A 19,394-nucleotide genomic window follows, 5' to 3' on the forward strand; every position below is an offset into this window, starting at 1 on the left:
GGTATTTTAGGATATATTTTGGTTATTTTCTTTTACGTTATAATGAACATATTGTAATTTTGACTTTATTTCCACACCACCCAGGAGGTAAAAGTCTTGGCGCGTCTTTTTTTAAGAGGTGTCCCCAAACAGGCCTAGGATAGAGGAAGCTCTGGCCAGGTGGGACTGGATGTGTGTGTTGCCGCTCATGAGGGTTTAATGTACTTTTATTTTTTTTTTTAATACTAAGAAATTGACATATTTTTACTTATATTCCTGCACATTATCTTATAATCATAATTGTAACATTATTACCAACCCCAGAAATATGGTAACAGCCAATAAAAGTGACTACTTTTTTTTAAGCAACACTAAAAATATTTATGCCACGTTTCTGTATTGCTGTATAAATATTTTACGCATAATAAGTTTACTGTTCTTTCATATATTATAATACACACGTTACCATTATATTCTTGTGTGTTTATCTTATTGTGATGCCTATTACATATATCAGAGCCGTTCACATAGTGGGTATGGAACACGTGGCAACACTGTACAGAGGTTCGTGCCCCACCCAAACCGCCACTTAAGAATGGTACCACCATACTACTAACCATGGGGGCCAGATGGTAAAGAAAAAAAAAAAAAAAAAAAAAAAAAAAAAAAAAAACTGACCATTATTTGATCTAATTCAAAATACTTGGGAAAATTTTCTTAATGAAATTTAGCTTAGTCAGTAGAACATCTAGGCAAAGTCCCACAGTAATTTATGGTGATAATACAATCATTAACCCCTTAACCGCGGGGTGACGCTTGGGAGCAAGGGATCATACCACAGGGCGTCACTTTTGTGATTCTGTGTTATTTTGAATTCACCTGGGCTTCCAAGTGGGGGCTTGTATCATCTATCAGTACTGCCAATGTCCAACACTAGTCAGCACTCCTAATCTCATCTGTACTCCCATCCACTGTTGACAATTTAGCCATTTCTCCCCGTTCTTGACTCCCCTCCCTACCCCCCCTCCATTACCCTATCCTCTCGCCTGCCCAGCCGTGCTACGCTAAGTATATCTTCCCTGGAATTTTTCACTGATTTCATCCATTGAAATAAGCCCTATGCCCTATTCTTACACCAAATAATAAGGTAAGTGATAGTGCCATACACCTAGAATTGGCTAATTATCAACTGACAACACCTCACGTGCACTCGTTCGCTAATTTTCGCTGTTTATTTCCCCTTGAAATATGCCGTATAATCTATTTTTGTAATAAATATACATATAAGGAGGGACGGGAGAAGCCTAAGTGATATTTACATTCACCTGGAACTACCTAATTTATTAATGTATTGTCTAGATTTCCTGCCAATCATTTCACTGCTATATATTAGCTGCTGTCAAGAGGCTTATGTTGGCAGTAATGCATTTACATAGGTAGGCCACCACCCCGGCCCACCCTTATCAGTTCACTCTCATCTTCCAATGTGAAGGTACGTCTGTTTGCTCCTGCTAACTTCAGCCACTTTTCACCCCCATGCAAAGGGCCCTGTGACCTTTACCCCCTACTAAACCTCGTGTGGAAAGAGGTAAAGGGCTGACAATTAATAAAAGAGTGACTACGATCTTTCTACTGAGTAAAACAGTGCAAGTGGAATTGTAAATAATGTGTAAATAATGTGTAAACAGCAAGTGAAAGTAATGAATGTAAATATACGTGAACAGTGGAAAATAGTTTTATAAGTTACTTCAAGTGACAGTGCATAACACAGTGTAAATAAAATAGAAATGTAAATAACGTAAATAAAATAGAGAACGTAAATAGAAATAAAATGAGTACAGTGGGGCACCAACTTTCGCTACAGCAGGATTCGCGGAATCCACTTTCGCAGCATGCACCAAATATTCCCTAACTTCCACTTTCGCTTGAAAAAAATCGATTTTCGCGCACAAATTTTGGGTTTGGGACAATATTTTGAACTTTGAATTTCCTGCACCGCCCGCCCGCAACCCACCGCCATCTTGAATGACGTCATGTCAACACTCTGTCCACCGATTCCCGCCATTGTGTACGAGCGTGCTAGCTCCACTGTGTTGGATTCTCACGGTTCAATGGCCTCTACTATACCTGGTAGTGTGGGGAAAATTATTGCTTGCTTTCAATCAGCACTAAGTCTGATTGGTGAAGTGTTCAATAAATGCATCCATGAAGGGCAGCAGGCTCTTATCACACGCTACCTGCAGAAGACTAAGGAAATAACGGAGGTGGAAGTACCATTGGAAGCCGAGGGGGCAGCCGACCATGGTGCTATCCCTACTGACAGTGCCATAGAGGAGCTTAACCTGGATGAAGATTTCGATGGATTTGTTCAAGAGAACCTAGCACAAAGGGAAATTCAGCACAGAGTGGAAGTGTTGCATCAAGTTGCATCTGAGGAGGCAGAGAGATAGAGTGGTAGCGAGGCAGCAAGAGGTGGCACCAATACGTCTGGCGTGGCTAAATAAGCCCGCCACGCGCCTCGGATACTTACCCCCAACATCCATTAAACACCTCAACCTGGTCTCTGTGGTATGTTTCTCCTCATATGTGTACTGTACAGTTTTTATTGTTTGTATCTCACAATGCAATGTACAATAGTGATTTGATGTACTGTATTGCAAGTGAAAATGAAAATCTGATGTTACTTTAGGATAACCGGGAACCAATTAGCCTTTTTGCCATAAAGACAATGCCCCAACTTTCGCTCATTCCACTTTCCCGTATTATTTTTGGACCCAATTAGGCGCGAAAATTGGTGCCCCACTGTAGTATTATAAGATTACGAGTATATACCCTAGGAGTAATGAAAGTGAAAGTTTCACTCTAGCATGTATGAATACTATGAGTTATGAGAGTGAAGGTGAAAGTGACATTCACTCTCAATGCTCGTATACAGGACGAGAAAGTGAATGCTACATATTTTACTGAAAGAAATTGAATCCCTACAGTGACAATAAACTAATACTACTGAAGGAAACTTATGGATAAAGACTGTAGATATATATAAGTGTTACATAGTAATAGAAATATAAAGTGTGAGGGGTTTTATGAATAATAAATGACAGAATACCAACAGCGAACTAGCGCAAGTGGGAAGGTCATACGCGCTCGTAATTTTCATTGCTTTCACAGTGTTTTTTTTTTTGGAGTATGGATCCCAAACTACTTGATAATCATAGAGTAGTGTTTATAGTGTTAATATCTGGCTGTGGTAATCATATTGCGGGTTGTCGGGAAGTGTAAAGTGGAGACTTCATTTCCCAACTTCAGAGGTCTCCACAAGTCCTACGGTAATCGACGAAGGCTCAACAAACATCCCAGGAGAAAGCTGAAGGTATGTGCCATAAGCATATGTAATTTTAATGTTCTAGGACTAATACCTGATTTTTGGCAAATATTTTTTGAGAGTCTGTCAGAGCCCGAATAACCCCGCGAGACACATAAAACATTGGGAAACATGCCTGCGGTGTAAGGGTTAACAAAATTACTATAGTCTGGAAATAGAGTTAGTAACAGCATGAATATTTGGCAAGTGTATGTGAACTGATTTTATAAAGATAATAAAAATAAGAAGAAGTAAGAAAAATAAAATAAAAAAAAAGTGCACTGGTAGGGCTCTGAGGTGGAGGCTGGATTCTGGGGTTCAAAGGATGCTGAAATAAGTGTTTGGCCAATTTCACTGGATATGCTGTTGATAGGTCTTTACCCTTCAGTAATCTCTCTCCTTTGTTTTCTAGATTCTTCCAGACACCATAATTAGGTAAGGGGAAAAAAAGGTCAGAATGATGGCAATGATGACAATGGTACTGATGACGATGATAATGAAAAAAAATGAACTTTTAACTCAAAAAGTCTCTCCTATCCTGAAAATAATCATCTGGAGATATCAAGCCTGAAATCTATTAAATTAAATTTCACTGGACTGCCACAGTTAATGTTAGAGGCAGTAGAAATTATTTACGGTACTTCAAAACAGCCTTGGGCAAGGGCCTATGCAAGAGAGAGGTCATAAGTAACAGTGCCCTGTATAGTGAATTTCTTTGAGGAAAAAGCCAAAGGAATGAGGTCAAGTGAGCACTGAGGAGGAGGAGGAGGAGGAGGAGGAGGAGGAGGAGGAGGGAGGAGGAAGAGGAGGAGGGAGGAGGAAGAGGAGGAGGGAGGAAGAGGAGGAGGGAGGAGGAAGAGGAGGAGGAGGAAGAAGGAGGAAGAGGAGGAGGAGGAAGAGGAGGAGAGAGGAGGAGGAGGAGAGAGGAGAGAGGAGGGAGGAGGAGGAGGGAGGAGGAGGAGGAGGGAGGAGGAGGAGGAGGGAGGAGGAGGAGGAAGAGGAGGAGGAGGAGGAGGGAGGAGGAGGGGGAGGAGGAGGAGGAGGAGGAGGGAGGAGGAGGAGGGAGGAGGAGGAGGGAGGAGGAGGAGGGAGAGAGGAGGAGGAGGGAGGAGGAGGAGGAGGGAGGGGGAGGAGGAGGAGGGAGGGGGAGGAGGAGGAGGAGGAGGAGGAGGAGGGAGGAGGAGGAGGAGGGAGGGGGAGGAGGAGGAGGGAGGAGGAGGAGGGAGGAGGAGGAGGAGGAGGGAGGAGGAGGAGGAGGGAGGAGGAGGAGGAGGAGGGAGGAGGAGGAGGAGGGAGGAGGAGGGAGGAGGAGGGAGGAGGAGGAGGAGGGAGGAGGAGGAGGGAGGAGGAGGAGGGAGGAGGAAAGAATAAAACAGTGTAGCGTGCATTCATGAGAGAAGGAGGTAGTGGAGTGGGTGAGAGTGAAAGAAGCAAATTGGAATAAGCCTGGAGATGGTTCTGCTACTGCCATTCGTTGTCAGGGAGGTTACAAAAAGGAGCAAGGCATCAGAGAAAATTATCTGCCTCATCAATTACTAACATCATGTGTGGTTGGCATAACAAATAATATATGAGGAATTTTTCTACTTGTGACAATATCATAGTGAAGCCAAGGTATTCAAAGGTGCAAAAGATGACTATTTCACAGGGCATTTTCCTGTTAGTTCTCTTACTTCTATTTCTCCTTGCCAATTTCTGGATTTTACCCATTCCTTTTATCATTTGGATACAAGATTGAGGCTGTTTTTATTAAGATGATGCTCATTTCTCAAAGCAAATGTAATGCAGTATATGGTAAACAGTGCAGTACTACTTTTGACATTGTGGAAATCTTGCTAAAGCTGGCAAAAAATGCTTATGTATGGATTAATAACTAAAATGGAAAAAAAAAAATGTAGAATGTGAACAATATAAAAACATGAACAACACTTTCTGTGGGAGCTGTGTTTACTCCCATTCCATCTACAAAAATAAGAAAAAGTGAAATGTGGATATAAACTTTTTTCCCCCCCCAAAGGTGTAACTATTCCCATGGTATATTCTAATACAAATTTACCTCAAAGTTTCTACTCAGTTGGCAGGGTAGTACTGAGGCTGTCAAGGGGGTAAAGCAAGTATTTAGGCAACAACCCCATAGGACTCAAACCTGATTATGCACACGTCAATCTTAACAGAGAGGGATCATTCTTTGGACGAAGGCAGGGTGCGGGGAATTTCAGATGCAGAAGGGTAAAGAAAGGGGTAATATTAGAAGCAACATGGTAAAGATGGAAATATTACAAACAGGAGGAGAAAGTAAATAGATACAATAAAGACAAAAAAAAGTAAAGAATGGGGAAATATTAGAAGCAAGATGGTATATGAGAGAGGGGGGGGGGGTTGGAGCAGGGCAGTGAAATGGCAGGGGACAGGGCGATGTGGAGGCGATTTGTTTGTGGCCACCCCGTGCAGGATTAAGGCGTCTGGCAATAGATAGATAAATAGACAGAAGATGGTAAAGATAAAATAAAAACAATAACATTGAGAAAGGGGAAATACTGTATTCAAAGCAGGATGAAAAAGAAAATAAATATAACAGACACAAAAGTAAAGAAAATGGAAAATAACAAAAGCAGGAAGGTAATAAAAATGAATATAATAAGGGTCCAAACTGAAACATTAAGAAGCAGGAACATAAAATTGACATAAGGACACAAAGGCAAAGAAAAGGGAAATATTACAAAAAAAAAAAAAAAAAAAGAGAGAAGTATTAGTGATAAAAGGATAAAGAAAACAAATATCAAATACAGAGAGGCAAAGAAAAGAGAGATATCAGAGATACAGGGACAAAGAAGAGAGAAAATATTGGAGTCAGGAAGGAAAACAAAAGAGAAACAGTAGAAACTTAGAGACAAAGGGACAAAGAAAATGGAAATATCCAAGGCTAAGGATATGGGAAACGAATGGGAAGGATGGCAACATGGAAGAGCCAACAGCAATACATGACAAGGCAACGACTCATAGTTGAGCATTTCTGTTCTCTTCTGTCGACGATCCCTAATCCCACTCTGTGCTGTTGATGGTCATATTCAGTCAGATTAGAGGACTGATTTGGCTGGCAACCAAGGAGACTCATCCTCATAACAAAGGCTTACCGAATTTCACACGACCACGACTTAGCATTCAAGTTGTGGTAATGGTTCGGTTCCATCAGGTGAAAACAAACAGACTACAGTTGGTAAATAACATGGAAGGGATGAACTGAGGATATGGGAACAAAAACTAAAGACAAAGGACAAAGATCAGAAAACAAAAACAAAACAATGGTCTGAAACAGCAAAAAAATAATGGATACCTATCTCTCTCTCTCTCTCTCTCTCACTATATATATAACAGTCAATATGGGGATAAAAGCAAAATAGGGAAACTATTATGCAAGCTGAAGAATGATGGATGGAACAAAATGATGACAAAAAATATGAAAGTGAGAAATGCAGTGAGAGAGAGAGAGAGAGAGAGAGAGAGAGAAACATTGTCGATAAAAGAAAAACAAAAAAGAACCTATTATGCACAATGAAGAATGACAAAAGGGAGAAATGGGTAATGAAATTTATTAAGGAAAAGGAGGTACGCAAGGAAAAAGGACAGAATGGAACAATAAAGAACTAAAAGAAATGTGGAAATAAGAGGAAAAAAAATTAGTGTGAAGCAATTACAGTATGCAAGATGAGGAATGATGGGTGGTAGTAAAAAATGATGAAATGCTAATACTGAAAATGGAACGCAAAACAGAGGAGATGATATGAGAAAATAGGGGTAGATGGAAGGAATAATGTCGATTTCAACTCCTGATTCCATGTGAGGAAGTAAAAAGGACGAAAAAGGAAAAAAACAAGATAAAAGACAAAAAGAGAACAGAAAGGAGGAAGAGAAGAAGGAAAGAAGGAACAAAAAAGGATGGAAAGGAGGAAACAAAGAGGAGGGAATGAAGGAAATAAAGAGGAGGGAAAGGAGGAAATGAAGAAGAGGGAAAGGGGGAGGGTAAGAGGAGGGAAAGGTGGAAATGAAGAGGACGGAAAGGTGGAAATGATGAGGAGGGAAACAAGAAGTGGAGGGAAAGAAGGAAAAGAAGAGGAGGGAAAGAAGGAAAAGAGTAGGAGGGAAAGGAGGAAATGAAGAGGAGGGAAAGGAGGAAATGAAGGGGAAGGAATGGAGGAAGAGAAGGGGGAGGAATGGAGGAAGAGAAGGGGGAGGAAGGGAAAAGATGGAAAAGGAGGAAGGGAAGAGGAGGGAATGGAGGAGGAGATGAGGAGGAAAGGAAGAAAAAAGGAGGGTAATATGGAAAACTGTGAGAAAATATTGTAAAGATGTACACCATGATAATTTATAACTAAATATAAAACAACAGATTTGAAACTAAAATTGAAAGATACAAGAAGAAATATATAAATAATGGAGAGGATGAGGAGGGATGGAAGGGGTTGAAAAAAAAATAATAATAATACTAAAAAGGATACAGGAATTACTGCAGGATAACGGATGGAGGAAAAACATTTGGATAAATGATAGGGGAAAGAATATAGGATAAAACAAGCAACAAGATAAAGGAAGAAGCATTGGATAAAGAAAAATGAAGCAGTAATTAAGGATAAAGGAAAAAAAAAAAAAAGGATAATTGAGAAGGAAGAGGTGTAGGATAAAGGATGAACTGTAAGATCAAAGTTAAAGAAAGAACTGCACAATAAAGGATAAAAGAAGAATGATAGGATAAAGCATAAAAGGAAAAATCACAAGACAACTGAAGAATCACTGAATAAGATGATAAAGGAAGAACTACAGGAAAAAGAATGGAGGATGATTCATAGGATAAACGATGAGAAGTAGGATAAAAGTAATAAAGGAAGGCAAGTAGGACAAAGCAGTACAGAAATAATGGAGAAGATGCAGGATAAGGTAATAAAGGAAGTGGACAGGGTAGAAGTGTAGTTTGAAAAGAGGAGATAATTCTGATGGAAGTAATTATATACATACTGTGGGGTGATGGAATCTGCAACACCAAGTATTTAAAAAAAGGAAGTATTTATCACGGGAGGGAATTAGCGGAGAGTAGTAATAATAAAAATATTTACACATAGATCACGTTCCATGAGACTGAGGGAGTAAAGGGGGATGGGGATTAAACTTTTCCAATTTTTTTTCTTTTTTTTGAAAAGGGCGCAATTCTGGTCAGTCTGATATTCAAAACTTCATTAAAAGAGGTCACATCAGTCAGTTTTGGGTCAGAAGAGGTCATGCTTGGGGCTAAGGGAGGGGGTACAGTGGGTCTAGTTGGGAGGGTGAAGGTCACGGAAGAACGCTTACCTCGACTCCTGGCTGCACGTTCAGAGAGGAGAGAGAAGAGTTTGGTAAGTTTGCTTCCCTCATTCAATGCATGTACAGTACCAATAATAAACCATCATTACCCGAGACACAAATGGGGAGGATAGTAACTGTAGTATTACTGTACAGTATTTTGAAGGCAAGACCGACAGGCTGGCAATGGGTGAAGTTACTGATCTAAATACAGCCAGCCCTCATTCAAAGTCTGGGATGTGTGTAGGAAAAATGCTGCTTCAAATGAAAAAGCTGTAAGTACAACTTCTGGCTGATGACTAAAGGTTTAAAAAGGGGAAGAAAAAACACTTAGTTCTGACTTCAAAATAATTGCATCATGAATTGTATGCAACTTTAAGGGAAAAATTCATCATCAACTACAAGTAAATGGGAAAACTTTCAGTGAGGACCACCCGTATTTTATGTATTTGCCGGCATTACACCTAGTTATGCTGTTTTCATACTGATGTGGTATACAAAAGGAAAATAAATTAATTATGCTTCTAAATGCTTCATCTGCTTTTTAATTTTTAAATAAGTAACAATATTTATTAAGGGAACTGTACAGTGCAATGGGTACATCTTAGAACACACACATGCATAATGCATGTATGAGCACAGATGGATAATGCTTACATGTATATAAAACCCAGCAAGAAAAAATATTCAGTATTTTCTTAATGAATTACTGTACTTGAGCAAATCAGCTAATCACCACAAGGGAAGCTATAGAGCATTTCCATCTTCAATTTGTAAGAAATTCATCAAAATGCTTCCAAAAATCTAAATGTAATGTGTAACTATCAGTATACAAATGGAAGCTCCAAAAAAAAAAAAAAAAGGTAAATTACGGTATGTGTAAATCTAAATTTTTAATGTACTATGCAACCATCTGTTAAGGAAAAATACTTAATAAAGTAAAATTACATGTCAAAACTGTAAATCTGATCACTTATGTGAACAATGAATTAGATATATATAAAATGTATTTTGACTACTAGTGTAATGTGTACCTATACAATATCTTACTACTTACCAATCATTAGCATTCTGTGACATGGTACACTATTCCATAACATAAATAAAAAGGTTAGTCAGTTGCATACTACAATCCACAACAGAAGATATGCAAAAAGAAATATATAACCATAACTATGAACCAGTTTCATAAATCAATGAAATTTGCATGAAAATGTATCCAACTGCAGTAATAAGCACAGGATAAATGGAGTACACTGAGCTACTCATTACCCACAGAAAGCCTACATAGCAAATGACAGGTGAGAGTGGTGGAGTACAAAGAGAGAAAATTTACAGTACATAATTCTTTGAACTCACACAGACACTTCCACATCTTTCAATCACAGAACAGCACAGTTTGCTGAGATGTCACTAATATGGTTTTTCCTTATTCATGTCTCTTCTTCTTCATTACAAATTTCTGTTATTCTATTCACAACTTTCAAGACCACTATACAATGAAAGGATGCTTAAAGTTCAAATACGGTAACATTTGTGCATAAGGTTATGTATCTACTTAGAGAAAATTTCCTAGCATAGATAACTTCTCTGTGTTAATTTTAAGTTTAATACAAGAAGACAAAGCTGTGTTTACTGCACCATGGTACAGGCTTCCTCCTAAGCCATACTTTCAAATCAATCCCAACTTAAACAGTAAAATAACTGATGCTCTGTTTCTAACAATAATTGGAGTGTAGGTTGGTTAACTTAAATTGCAAGCACCAGTTTTGTCATTCCAAATTACTGGCTGTCAACTTCCAAACCCTGATGGAAGCTAATGGCTGTCTGACACTGAAAACATCGCACACACATTGTAGTGAGTGATGTTAGACACCTCACTGAGTTTGAAGCCAATGACTGTATGACACTGAAACATGGCACACATAATATAGTGAGTGATGTTAGACAATTCACGAAGTTTGTTATCAGGTTTACAGTCATGGCCCGATACGTCAAGCACAACACATAGGACACTCAGACACTCACACCAAAAGTTGTGCATCAATGTCATGGCACTCAACTACACTCTTCATGAACCTTTGGCAGATCATGGCAGATTCACAACAGTACAACCTCGCAAATCCCAACATCCATTTTCCAAAAACCTCCACTTTCCAAAATATTTTTTCAAGCAATAAGAGGATGTTGATATTATTTGTTTTCACAAAATCAGTGCATAGAGTATTTGAAGACAACTTTCTGCTGTGAACAAATACAGCAATAGATGATATATACTACAAGAAGTACTTCACTGCATTTACTGTTCAAGGTACTGTAAGCTATTTCTTAAATGAGTTTCCCATAGTTATTATTATTCTACTTTTCAAAAATATTCCATTTCCATAAAGCTTTTGGACCCAAGTACTTTGGATTTGAGGGTTTGTACTATATTATAAAATGCATGTATCCCATGTGTGCATGAGTGTATGAATGTGTATGTTAATCACGAATGGTACACAGAAATAATTAGCCACATTCAAACAACAAATACACCTGTACAGTAATCAGTATTGCTCAATTATTTTAAAATACAGTAAGTTCATACAGAAAAATAACGACATGCACAAATAACTTACTCATGTATCCTATGGTAAATGTGATTATCTAGAATTCAGCAGATTAAATGACATCAATAATACCTGTAAATGAATACTGTACCGGTATATGAATTCCTAGCATAAATTTCCTTTACTACAAAATCAATACCCATACAGAACCATTCAACATGTACAATCAACAACAAAAATCTGTTTGCTGCTCCCACTTCTTTTTCAATGTTGGATACTTGAACATACCATTATATGCTCGAGTGTAACACAGTGGAAAATGATGAATCATTATAATCTATCTATGTGATAATATGCAGCTTTGTCCATTATGTACCATTCAGGCATTTTTTACTCCAGCAATGAAAAATGCAGGAGAAGCTAATACATTTTTGCATCTAACTCTGTGCCTCTGTATCAATACAATGACTGAAAAAGAGATGTTATGTTGACAAATGAAGCACTCTGTGACTCAGTGACTAGCCTGGGAAGAGATTTACACACACACACAAAAAAAAAATGCCACCTCATCAAATATGATTCCCTATCAAAACAATGAAAATGAAAAGTCATGTAGAAAACTAAAGCACTTAGGTGATATTTAAAACTCACATCTGAATCAGTGACTAGCAGGAGGTCAAAGGGAATGGCCGCCACCACATCTATGAGAAACCATCCCCGCAGGTAATGTAGCGCAATCTTGCCAGGATGAGATACGACTTCATCGTTGTGGTTGACGTAAGTCGTACGGAAATTGATGATGATGTCCACCATAAACATGATGTCAACTGCAGAGGAACGGCCAAGTTAGTTACGGATAGACGTCCTATGCAAAACCATTGATAGACTGAAACAAAGACACCATCCTCATTTTGGGGGCTAGAGAGGAAATGTGAACCCAGTGGTGTGCAGGTTTATGCTGTCATTGGTCTGCAGTCCACCATCCTCATTTTGGGGGATTGGGAGTAAGTTAATGGATGTTTGTATAACTGGTCAGCTTCACAGCCTAGTTATATCAGTGCCACCACATGAAGGCATCCATTTTCTGCACCACCTGAGATGCTGATGGGGGACACCTTTCCAATGTGGCACTGATAACAACCAGGTGATGTTGCTGCCTGGTTAAACAACTGTCCCTCAATTCTCTTCCAGTTCTCCCAAGAGGACCATGGTAGACAGGAGGCGAAGGATGTCTGCCTGCAGTTCACCAAGTTCATGTCCTGGACCTGAGGCCACAACATTTCATAACAACACTCCAGCTGCAAAACCAAATTACTCCAACATTCATTTTAAAATTCCATAATTTATATTAATTCCTTTAGTTACTCCCCAATCAAGAAAACTGTAATAGAATATGGAGAAAAGATCCTCCTAATTTATTGTTTTTATTTTATTGACTTGGATTTTCTGTGTTCTTATCTTATTCCAAAGTCCCTATTGATCTACAGAGAGGTGGTACACCAAACCTAATCTGCCTATAAAAAAAAATTCTGTAAGCTGTCTTCTCAGAGGAGTGGGACTTCATAAAATTGATTTTCTACCTTAGTTAATGACCTTCATGGATTTCAGTATGTTATAATCCAAACATGAACCACTGAGAGAGAGAGAGAGACAGAGTTATCCCCCAGATTCCTCTTGATATTGCAGTTTTTTGCTTTCGCTGAAATTTGTCTTGGAAGAGAATGGTATATTACGTATATCACAGATATAATAAGGCGGTGTTTTCCAGTACATGTGACCTGCAAAATTACTTAACCTCAAAATTGTGTACAGTATTTCGTCTAGATACACTTACAAAATATTCTAATAACATGCAGTAATCATGTAACAACCTTGTAACACTGTGTTCAGTTTACCTTACGTAGTTTATGCTGAAAATACAGAAAAAATGGAGGACACAGGCATTTAAATTTGAGGGACTAGGGCATTTAAATCCCATACAAGCTGTCAGCTGACGTCTATTTACATTTTAGCACCACTTAGTTCTAAAGAAAACTGGAGACTGCAGGAATTTAAAGGTGGACATTTTAAAAACGATGTGACCCCCCCCCCTTTTTTTTTTATGTCCACTGCCTCTGCCAGTGAGGTGGGTTACTACTTTCTACATTCATGGTGCTCCGGAGCAGCCTTCATTATCTAATGTAAAAACCCACAAGTTTTGGTTGAGAAAATTATTTGAAGAGAATTATATATATTTTTCACTTACTGACCAGACAAGATCCCCAATCCTTTTCAGTTCAGCTGATGGCCGTGTCTCGTAGCCGTAGCTGAGGCGTTTCCAGAAATGTTAGATTTTAGGGTTGTTAGAGGAGAGAATTTTCAAGTCGGTCTTGTCGTGGATGACAGGAGAAAGATAAAGAAGAGTCCGGGGTTTGATTGCAGTTATATTCTCAGGACGGAGTTATCTTGACAAGAGCAGTCCTATGAGGAGGTTGGTTTATGCTAGCTAACGCCGTGCCCCCTATTCCTGCCTTTTCCACCGTACATCTGTTCCTATCACGTCCCAACCCCTTCTGCCCTCTCTCTCCAATCTCCTCTGTATATGACTGGTTGGGTCATGTGTGGTGATTTCCATCAGGTGTGTGGTGTGGCTTTGCATGACGTCAATGTAATGTGTGCGAAATTCTCTAGCTAGAAACTCCACTGCTGTTTCCTCAAGCTCTCTGGAATTTAGGTACGACATTCCTCAAACTTCTATATTACATATTAACAGCATATATGTCACCAGCTATTATGTAGTGTGTTATGATATTTTAGTGTCCTGACATCGTAGCACATCCAACACTTTTTTGTTTTTGTCTCGGTACTAAAGGGAAATTTTAACTAGCATCCAAGGAGACCAAATCCTACCTCCTAAGTTCATCGAATTTCATGTAACCCCGACAATATACCTGGGACCTGCCCAGTTCCTTCAGGCTAAAGGAAATGTACTATAACACGAAAATATGGCACTAGTCATGAGAATGTGCTATGGAAAGGATGCAGGGTCATGGTATCATCAATTTTCCCACTAAGCCACGGGAAAAAGGTTACTAAGGGCCGAGAATTTCCGCCAGAAGAGAGTGAAGGAACCCGACCTTTGTTGAACCAGCTTTTAAATCACGGAAACTCACTTTCTCTGACCGCCACAACGGCCCTGCGTCTCTCTCAAAATTACAGAATATCCTTAATTTGTTCTCATACTCTCTTGCTGTGTACTTTGGTCATCCTCTTGTCACATTTACTTCACATGACAACTTCCATCGCCACAACCGGCAGGAAAAAGAAATGGAGACTTTTTGCTCATGGCTATAAATTAGGAGAGAAAAGAGGCAAATTTACGCATAACACCAGCCCATCCTTCTTTACAACCATCATCCATCAAGGGAGATCCTTCACTTAACCTTTCACCTTTCTACAACTCTCTCTCTCTCTCTCTCCTACTCATTCCCTTTCCTTTTTACCATTATTTCCTCCTTTTTCCCTCATCCACCTCTTTCTTCCACCTCCTCCCTTGCATCCTTCACCCACTTCTCCTTCACTCGCTTCCTCCTCCACAACTACTCCTCATTTTTCCCTCCTTTCCTTCCTCCATCACCCTTCTCTTTCTCGTCCCTCTCTCCTATTCACCCCTATCCTCTCTCTCTCTCTCTCTAATCAATAAAATTTAAGACAACCCAGTGAACCAATGCCCCTGACAGAACCCGCCTAAAACCACTATAGGGGCATACTTTAAGCATTCTCTCTCTCTCTCTCTCTCTCAATTAATTTACCTTTCTCATTCCTTTCCCGTTTTCATTTTCTGCTTTTTTCCTGTCTCTAATTCTCCTCTCTCTCTCTCTCATATATTCTCTCTCCCCTTCCTTGTCGTCTGTTTCTCTCACCCCTCCTCCTGTCATCATCTCTTTTTATCTCTTTCTCCCTCACTTTCCTCTCCTCTCTTTTCTATTCTTCCCCACCCCATTTCTCTTTTTCTCTCTTCTCCTCCCCTCTTCCATTTCCTTTTCTCCTCTCCTCTCGTCTCCTCTACATTCCCTTCTTCTCTCCTCTCCTTCTCTTCAGTTTCATTCCCTTCTCTCCTCTCCTCTCCTCTCCTTCTTTTCCTTCCCTTTACTCATTTTCTCTCCATTTCCCGCTCTTTCTTCCCTCTCCTCCCCATCCCTCACCTCTCCTATCTCATCACAGTTCTTTCCCTCCTCTCATCCCCCATTTTCTTCTACTTTTCATTTCCTTTCTCTCCTTATCTTAATGCCTCCTTCCTTATTATCTCCAAGCCTGTCCCTCATTATCCATCTACATTTATTCTCTAAGGTAGACTTGTTTCACGTTCATCTCATTTTCTTTTGTTTCTCCATTTTTTCCACGTACTGTATTTCCTCATTTTCTGTACTTTATCATTTCTTTACTCCTTCCTCCCTTTTCTTCTTTTCCTTCAATTTTATTCCTTTCTTCCTTCTTTTGCCATTTATTTTCTTCTCTTTACTTTTACTTCCACATTTTCTGCATTTTTATTCCCATTTCTTTAGTTCTCCCTTCCTTTTTCTTTCGATTTTCATTTCTTCTTTTCTTTTGGCATTTTCTTTTTCTCCATTTTCCTTTATTTCCTCATTTCCTGCATATTTATACTTATTTTTAATTCTTTATCCCTTTTCTTCTTTCTCCTTGTTTTCTTCCTTTCATCTCTTACCATTCCATTTATTTTTTCAGTTTATTTTCCTTGATTTCCTTATTTTCTGTACATTTCTTAATTCTTCCTTCCTTTACCTTTATTTTCTTCACTTCTTCTTTTGCCATTTTCCTTATTCACTTGATTTTCCATTATTTCCTTTTGTTCATACACTGAGGTGGTTTGGACATGTGAAGAGAATGGAGAATGAAAGACTGACTAAGAGGGTGTATGTAGGTGAGGTGGAGGGAGGGAGAGGGAGGAGTAGATCGAGGATGAGGCGGAGGGATGGAGTAGCGAGGTATATGAGGGAGGGAGGGGGTGAGTTGAGGGGAGGGTAGTCAAATGGTGGGTGACAGAGACTTGGAGGCGTTTTGTCTGCGGTCACCCTTTGCGGGATTAGGGCGTCGGGCTATAGATAGATAGATATCTAGATCATTTATTTCGTCACTTCTTTATTTCTTTTCACTTTTAAAAATCTATCTTCCCTTTTTTATCTTGTCTCTCAGTCTGTATTTCAATCTACATTCATTACACTGTCCTATTAACACCACCACTCTTTTGTTATATTTTCAAAACTCTCTCTCTCTCTCTGCTTCCCATTCTTATATTTGCACTTAATTCCTCTTCCTTTCTTCTCTTCCTTTTCCATTTCCTCTCCTCTTCTTCCTTTCTCCATTTCTTCTCTAATTTCCTCTCCCTCTCCTTTTTCTCCTCTCTCCCTTTCCTCCCTATCTCCTATCTACAAGCCTCTCTCTCGGTGTCTACATTAACTCTTCTATAGTATTCCATATATTTATCACCTTCCATCTAAACATATTTTACATTTTCTTTACCCTTTAGCTTTATTTTCTTTACCTTTTATGATTTTTTGTTCGGGAGAGAGAGAGAGAGAGAGGAAACAAACCCCGTCGTGTGTGTGTGTGTGTGTATTTACCTATTTGTAGTATACAGGAATTGAGCAATGCTCGTGTTGTCCTGTCTCCATATCCACATTTATCAAGTCTACCTTTACACACATTTATGTTTTTCTCATGCACCACCTCTTTGTCTAAGTCGTTCCAAATATTTAAGTATTTACCTAATATACCTAACTGTGATATACATGGAATATACAATGCTCGTGGGTTTCCGTCGCTGTTTCTCAATATGTCAAATTTAGCTTTAAACTCGTTTAAGTTTTTAGACTGGACGATCTCTCTTGTCCAGGCTATTCCATAAGTCTATACTTCTGTAAGGAAAGCTATATTTCTTGATATCCTTCAAGTACCTTGACTTTTTCAAATTCATTCCGTGTCCTCTTGTTGCTCTCTTATCCCATACAAACAGATCTTCTTTGTCAATTTTATCTACTCCCACCATGGTCCTGAACACTGCAATCATGTCTCCCCTCTTTCTCCTTTCCTCTAAGGAAGGCAAATCCAGTTTTTCCAGCCTCTCTCTGTATGACAGGTCTGCCAGACTGGGGACCATCTTGGTTGCTGTTCTTTGTATTCTCTCAATCTTGTTTATATCTTTCTTTTTGTGTGGGGACCACACTACCGCTGCATATTCTAACCTGGGGCGGATCATGGCCACTATCAATTTTTTCATCATCTCCTCATCCATATAATGAAATGCTACTCTTATGCTAGTCAAGAGTTTATAAGTCTCTCCAACTATCTTGTTAATGTGCTTTTCTGGTGACAAATTATCTTGGACCAGCACTCCCAAATCTTTCTCTTCTCTCCTTTTTGTGATTAATTCATTACCCAATAAATAATTCAGTGATGGCCTCCTGGTACTTTTACCCATTTCCAATATTTTACATTTCTTTACATTAAATTTCATTTCCCACATCCAACTCTAATTGTGTATCCTATCCAAATCCTCCTGCAGTATTTTACAATCCTCCTCAACCTCTACCTTCCTCAAGATCTTTACATCATCAGCAAACAGACTTGCATAACTATTCACTCCATCTACCATATCATTTATGTAAATCAGGAACATTACTGGCGCCAACACCGAGCCTTGAGGGATTCCACTTGTTACTTCCCTCCATCCAGACATCCTATCCTTTATTACTGTCCTAATTTGTCTGTCTCAAAAAGTCTCTCATCCATTCCAGAAGTTTCCCCTTCAGTCCTCCTATATATTCTAATTTCCACATTAGTCTCTTATGAGGCACCTTGTCAAAGGCCTAAGTCTAAGTACACACAATCCACTCAACCATCTCTCTCCTGTACCATGTCAATCGCTCTTGAGTAAAAGCTCAACAAGTTAGAAACACATGACCTTCCACTTCTGAACCCAAACTGACATTCAGCCAAAATATTCATCTCTTCCAGATATTTTATCCATCTGTCTTTCAGGATTCTCTCACACAATTTTGCGACCATGCTGGTTAGAGACACTGGTCTATAATTCAGGGGTTCTTCCCTGTTTCCTCCCTTGTAAACTGGTACCGCATTTCCCCTCTTCCATTCTTTTGGCACTTTCCCCTCTTCCAGTGAGCATACGATTAAACTGTGAATTTTATCCGCCAGTTGTTCTCTGCATTCCTTCAGTACCCAATTAGAAATTCCATCAGGTCCTGGGGCTTTCCTTAAATCTTGAGTTTCCAGTAATTTATACACTTCCTGTACCTCCACTTTTATATCTTTTATCACCGGAACATTTCTAATCACTCCCTCCCCTTCCACAAGCTCCTTTTCTTTAGTGAAAACTGACTGGAAACATTTGTTCATTATTTCTGGTTGCACTGCCACATCCTTATAGACCTCGCCTTCTACTTTCAGTTTGGTGATTCTTTCCTTTTGTTTCAGTTTGCCATTAACAAATCTATAAAACAGTTTGGGTTCATCCTTGCATTTGTCTATTATACCTTTTTCAAAATTCCTTTCTTCTTCTCCCTACGTGTCAAGTGGGGTTGGTGGAGGATTAGTGCCCCTCCCTGTAAAACAATTAACTCTAGGCCGTTGGCCACCCCGTTTGGGATACATGGCGTCTGGCAATGAATGAATGAATCTTTCTTCTTCTCTATGTATTCTTGTGTATTCATTTCTTGTTCTTTTATATTCTTCCTTTGTTCTGTTGTTACCTCTCTTTCTCCAATTGTTCCACGCCTTATCTCTCTCTTTTTTTGCTATCATACACCTTCTATTAAACCACTCCTTTTTCCTGTTTTCTTTCCCTCTTACTCTTGGTACAAATTTTTCCACTCCCAAATTATAGAGGTCTAGAAAGATATCCCACTTCCTCTGTATCTCTCTTGTTTCTCTGAATTTTCTCCAATCCGCATTTTCAAAAAAGTTTCTCAATCCTGTAAAATTTGCTTTCCCAAAGTTGTATCTTCCCGGTTTTTGAAGCTCGTCTCTTGGCTCGACGTTCCCTATTAACATCTGGAACTCAATGACCACATGATCACTTTTTCCCAAAGGACAGAGATATTTCAATGATTCTATTACATCGGGTTCTTTGGTGAACAGTAAATCTAACCTTGCTG

General features: G+C 39.2%; 1 protein-coding gene across 1 annotated transcript in view; it reads right to left on the bottom strand.

The window, feature by feature from the left end:
• Positions 1-19,394, bottom strand: part of sei (potassium voltage-gated channel seizure) — a 362,440-nt gene that overhangs the window by 263,836 nt on the left and 79,210 nt on the right. Inside the window, exon 4 of the mRNA XM_080285287.1 lies at positions 11,875-12,050. Coding sequence (XP_080141413.1) covers positions 11,875-12,050 — 176 coding nt within the window. The remainder of the gene's footprint in view (positions 1-11,874; positions 12,051-19,394) is intronic.

The sequence above is a fragment of the Coenobita brevimanus genome, chromosome 105 (genome assembly GCF_032717465.1).
Source record: "Coenobita brevimanus isolate Jiangsu-jjx chromosome 105, ASM3271746v2, whole genome shotgun sequence".
In the NCBI taxonomy this organism is placed as follows: Eukaryota; Metazoa; Arthropoda; class Malacostraca; order Decapoda; family Coenobitidae; genus Coenobita; species Coenobita brevimanus.